This window comes from Rhincodon typus, chromosome 34 (genome assembly GCF_021869965.1).
Source record: "Rhincodon typus isolate 14 chromosome 34, sRhiTyp1.1, whole genome shotgun sequence".
Lineage (NCBI taxonomy): Eukaryota > Metazoa > Chordata > Chondrichthyes > Orectolobiformes > Rhincodontidae > Rhincodon > Rhincodon typus.
In genome coordinates this window covers 14,876,599-14,882,598 of record NC_063365.1, presented here as the reverse complement: position 1 = coordinate 14,882,598, position 6,000 = coordinate 14,876,599, and the positions used below count along the sequence as shown (strand labels likewise).

General features: G+C 41.7%; 1 protein-coding gene across 1 annotated transcript in view; it reads left to right on the top strand.

Annotated features, from left to right (window-relative positions):
* The first annotated feature begins 1,146 nt into the window (after positions 1 to 1,146).
* The window catches only part of LOC109932831 (calcium-activated potassium channel subunit alpha-1-like), a 621,464-nt gene continuing 616,610 nt past the window's right edge, over positions 1,147 to 6,000 (top strand). The window contains exon 1 of the mRNA XM_048616327.1: positions 1,147 to 1,951. Coding sequence (XP_048472284.1) covers positions 1,670 to 1,951 — 282 coding nt within the window. The 5' untranslated portion in view covers positions 1,147 to 1,669. The remainder of the gene's footprint in view (positions 1,952 to 6,000) is intronic.

The window sequence follows — 6,000 nt, the reverse complement described above, 5'->3', positions numbered from 1 at the left end:
TGAGGCAGAAGCTGTTCTCTCGAAGCTTCCTCTAAATGCGTGTGTGTTCCTTATTTTAATGGATCCGGCGGCTGGTAATTTGTCGGTCCAAAAAATAAATGCCAAAATAAGGGAAAGCGCACAACCGCTGGAAGGGGTTAAAACCCAGCCACTCTGACACCATTGTATAGATTCATGTTGCGAGAGGGTTATTGATTGTAACAATCTTGAGTTATCAGCCCGCGAGATGCTGCTGAACATACACAATAAATGGGAGAATTTTCTAGATAAACATCGCCTCCACCTCTTGAACACGGCCATTGACAAATCATCGTGTAGAAGATGACAGTTGGAAATGAATTGAGCATTTTATATAACAGGAGCAAGGCATTGAATTATATCCACGGAAATATAACTAATTATTGCCCCGTTGTATTGAATTGGAGCACTCGGTCTCTGCCTGTGTCACTAGGTATCAGCTAGCAGTCAAATATTACAACACTCTTTGTTCTTTAACGTATAACGATGAATAAATAAATCTTTATCATAACTACCTTTTATCACCATTAAGAAATCGATAGGAAAACAACAGCAACTGTTCAGCTTTTCTCTCAACACCAATTTTCCGTTTTCAAAACCTCAAAATCCGTGACAATGATTTCAGGGGAAATGAGGTGACATCCTACAATTTGCAATAAAAAATAATCAGCATCGGTGTGGCTGTGGGGGAGGTCGAGATATTTGCGGAAGATGCGCTTTCAAGGCAAAAGGTGAAACTGCAAATGCATTCTTTGTGCGGAGCAAACATGATCACAAATCGAATTGAACAAAAAGCAAAATCATCTCTGGCAATTTTACTGGGGGGGGGAGGTAGTGGAGTGCAATTGGAAAATGATTTAGTTGGGGAAGAGGTTGAGGAAATAGAATTGAATAGAAGGGGCTGGGGAGAAAATCTGATTAATGCAATCAGTAACGAGCGCTGAGGGGCTGCGCTGATCTGCATCAGTCGCTGCTCCTGTTCAGTCAGTAAGCAGTAGCAACCAGTGTGAGCAGGACTGGGAGAGGGAGTGGTTGGAGCAAACCCAGCAGCAGCAGCAGCAGTGTCTGTCCATCTCCTCCCTTTGGTAGAAGGACTTCTTTTTTTTTACCCCCCCCCCGTCTATTTTACCCCTTGAGAAAAACTACAATCAGAAATCCACCTCTGATTGATGTTTGTGTGTGTGTGTGTGTGTGTGTGCATGTATGTGACTGGAATCCCCTGCTGCTGCAGGGAAAGAGAGATATAAGGAGGCGACCAGCAACAATCTGTTCGAAAGAGAGGAAAAGGAAGAAGATCCAGAACTACTATTCTACTGGCATTTTTTAAATTTAAAAGTCCCCTTCTGAGCTTCTGGACACAAGATTGGGGGAGAGACAGGGAAGGGACATTGTAAACCAAAACAGTCCATTATTTTGTTTTTCCTTCCCCCTCCCCTCAGGATTATAAACCTGACTGATGGGAATTTGCTCTGGGGATTATTAATTTGTCCGTGCGTCAGTTGTTGTGAGGAGAAGTGTTGAGAAGAAGCTTTTCTCTCTCTCTCTCTCTCTCTGAGAAAGCTGTCGGTTGCCATGGTGTCTCCGGGCCTGGCGGAGGGCCTGCTCCTCCTCCGCCGCCGCGGCCTTTCCCTCTCCCCCCGCTGCTAAAGCCATGGCCCGGGGAAACGCCTCCTTCTCCTTCTCCTCCTCCTCCTCTTCTTCTTCCTTCACCGCCACCTCCAGCCGCCGGCACTCCGCGGCCCTGCTGAAGATGGATCCCGTCATCATCCCCATCGACGCCGAGACCATCTGCGACAGCAACGACCAGCGCATGTGGTGGGCCTTCCTCGCCTCGTCCATGGTCACCTTCTTCGGCGGCCTCTTCATCATCCTCCTGTGGAGGACCGTCCATTACCTGTGGGCTGTCTGCTGCCACTGCGGCCTCAAGAATAAGGTAAAGATTCTTTGTTTTTTTTGGGGGGGTGTGTGCTGTGGGTGGGGGGAAGCGGACGCCGACCTTCTCAATAACATGTTCTCCTTCAAGACTGTTCATTTCCATCAACTTGTCATTTAAATTCTGCCGCCCCCCCGTATTGAACAGGTTCCTCTCTCTCTTATTCCTCTCTCGTTTCTGAGGGAGAATTTGGTGCAAAAATGCTTCTATTATCCACTAGGAGTCGTGAATAAAAGCGAAACTCTTTTGCTGTTTATTTTGTTGGAGGCTTGCTTTACTGCACGGGCTTTAATATTACTGTGGCTGCCTGTTTTTAAAATGACTGAGCGGCTGCACAGGATTTTGCACTCGCTAAATGTTCAATGCACACACGCGATTGCCACCTCGATCTGGTTTTGGAGTTTAATAAAGTTCCAGTGGCGCTGGAATAATCCACTTGTGGGTCATTTTTCTTATCATGGTTTGTATTCTGACGTTGAGGATTGTCAAGATGCGATAATGCATTGTATGATCGAATAGATTTCAACGAAGAAGGCTGCATTATGGACGCAGGTCCTGATTTCTAATCAACTCTCTATGCCCCTCTCTTTCGTACTGTTAAGAGTAATGCCACGGTTATTGGGTGCAAAGTCTCTGAGGTAATGGATGTAAAACTCCCAATGTAGACTCGCTTTGTAGATCACCTAACCCCCTTTCAATGGTAATGATGAGCATCAGATTTTTTTTTCTGTCTGAATGCATATGACTGCTATCCTGCAGTACAACCAGAAGGCATTGCTGGGAGTGCATTAGTGCTGTCTGACAGAATATCAAACCAGCCACCTGTGAAGTGATATAAAATAGAATTTGTACGCTGTAGCTTTAGTACTGGGCTGTAGGTTTCAATACAGGATTGTCACTCTCTGCTTTGCCAGCTCCTTTCATGAGTTCAGTACTCAGTTGTGAGCAAATGTACTTTCCTCCTCCACACTCCAAGCTTCAAGCCCAATTTAGTTCTCCTTTGCAGAGATTGCATGCCAGATCATTCACATGCAGCATTTTGTACAGGTCAAAGATTTGCCAGCAGCCATTGCAATTTAATATAAAACAACTTTGCTTTCAATAGAAGCAATGAAATATTGACCTCAGTCACATAGCACTGTACATTTGTTCAGCCTTATCAAGTATGAGCTGCACATTTTTATCCTACCAGGTAGAATGAGAAACAAATAGCAGTGGGCTTACTGAATTAGTCCGTGAACCGCTCACTGCTTGGCTCAGGGCTTTAACTAATAGGGAATGGAATGAAGCAGCTGGATATGCAATCCAATACTGCCCAAACAAATGCAAAATCCTGGAGATGCTGGGAATCTGAAATAAAAACAAAATATGCTGGAAATAGTCATCAGGCTTGCTGCCTGAAACATGTTTCAGATCTTTCATCAAAACTGCCCATCCTTGTTCAACATTAGGAGAATACCTCCTGGTTTTGTGATTTAAGATTTGAAAGCATGCAATGAAGTACAACACCAGCTAGCATCTTAACATTTCAAAGGTCTCATTTGGAGCCTAATCTGTCAACAGTATCTCAGTTTATCAAAAATAGACTCTCAAAAAATACATTTGGAAAGAATACTAGACAGAGTCTTTTCCTGTAAAGAGAGCTATATATTTAGAATAAGCTGGCAGTCGAAGTAACAGAGACGTATCTATTAATGACAGTCAAAGTACAGTTGGATTTTAGGCGAGCTTGCTTGAATACTGGAGGAGTGGACTTTGGGTTCAGTGAATCTTACTTCTGTCGTAGTTTATGCACATATATTTCTTGGTCACGTTATTTGTTTTTAAAATTGTAACATACAACGTTAGGCAACAGAAAACCATCCCGGTTATGTTTCAGTTCAAAAACAAAACGATGCATGACATCAAAAGTGAGCAAGTTAATGTGCAAAATTAATTGCAAGCCTTCAGTTTGGTTGTACTCCCACAGTAGTTTGTGGGTTCAAGCCCCACTTCAGGACTCGAGTTTGTTCTTTTGATTTAATATAGTATTGTGGTGTCCTGCTGAATATTAGAGGCACTGTAGTTTTGAAATGTTAAAGTGAGACATAATAGCTGCCTGCTTCGGTAGTTTTGTGTGATGTTTAAATATTAGCATTTATAAAAGAGCTGGGAGCATTCGGTGTCTTTCCTGGGTATTGCCAACTAAAATAGTATGATATTAACTAGTTCATCTCTTTGCTGTTTATGACACTTCATATCACAAATTGGCCATTGTATACATAAGCTACATACAAGCCCAGGTTGATGAGAAAATATCTAGATGTAGGTTTTCCCCTTGAATTGGCATTCTTGCAAATTGTCCTGATAAGTGCAAAATGAAAAGCTTTTACAAAATGAGTAATTTCTTAGCAATATTTAGGCATGTTCATTGAGCTCCAGCAAAAACACAAGCCTTAAGTTTATGTAACAGCTTTAAGCTTTCCACTGAAAAGACCCAATCAGTTCCATTCAGAGATATTATGACATGTCTTTGGAGCAGGTAGAACCTGGGCTCCTGGCCCAGAGCTAATAAGTTGGCATGTGGACTAATTGGAAGAGGAGAATGCACGATTGACAGTTACCTATCAGATTTGTTTACATTTTAAACCAAGCAGTTTGATTCTGACTGGTCGAGGTATTGCCCTAAGAAATGATCCAGTACAGGGCAGTTATCTTTTTCTGTTGAATTGAAACAGGTCGAATGTATGTAGATTTTTTTTTTTGCCTGCAAAGAACCAAGTTCTGTGTATTAACATGTATAGCTTCCAGTGTAAGAAAGAAGATAGTTAAAACAGCCGATGATGCCACTCCACATGAAAATCAGCTGTGTTAACTTTTTATCGCTCCATATCTCTTCAATCTCCTCCAATCCTATATTCCCCAGAACTTTGGTCTCTGTGCGTTCCTGCCACATCTTGTCCCAACATTGCCTTCAGCTGTAAAGGCTCGAAATTCTGCAATCCCTGCCCAAAACCTCTTTGCTATCTCTTTAAATAAGCTTTTTAACCAACCCTTCCATTTTTCTCCTTTTTCTGACTGACCAGGTGTCCAATTTTGTTTACTTAGAATCGTTTTGAAACATCCTGAGATATGTTATGTATAAACAAAATTTGATTTAAAACAATGGCCAACATACTGAAAATATTTTTGTTTAAAAGTTGTTTGTTCCCTTATCTATTAATGATTCCACTGTGAAAAGTTAAACATTTGAAGATGGGGTTCCTGTAAATTAAAATCCAGAACAACTTTAAGGATTCAAAGGATTCATGTTGTGGACTTGATGACAAATCCAGACATAGTTAAATTGTCAGCGTAGCTCTTGTGCAGTCTTCTCAATGATTTTATCAAACTTTTTATAAATAAAACCAACATCATCAAAATGTATAAACTTGCATTGTTAGGTTATGCAAGGCCATTGAAATCACTGAGATAAGGGTCTACAGTGTCTTAAACTGTCAATGTAATCCACAATCTTTTGCTCTTTCCCCACTGGGACAAGAGTACTATTTAACTATGATTTATCTTGACAATTTAAGACTGATTTAAACGATTTTCTCATTTCTCTAATTACAAAATATTAATAATTCATTATGCAGCATCAATGGATTGACGCATCACTGGGTAAACACAAGGCCCATGGGGCTGCTGAGACATTCTCAAAGATCAGTCATAGATTCACTGTGGTTTATGCTGGGAAGCTGCTTTAAGCCAGGATGACAGTGGACTGGTGCAGAGTCCCTGAGTTGTTGTGAAAGTGAAGAAGAGTAAATCTGTTTGGGTTACTGCTTCTGATATCCATTCACCAACTTCCTGGTGGAAGGCGCAAGTTTAGTGTTTGTCTTAGTTTATGTGGGAACAGAATCGGGCTGCGCTGCGATGCCTTCCTCAGCATTTAGTACTCGGCTGCATTTGTGACTGGATGATTTCCAGGTGGCAGTGGAGCAGGTTATGGCTGTCAAATTTAAATACCTCACATTGCCTGTCATTAACTGCTTCAGTCATGTTACACATCACTAATACCTGCATGC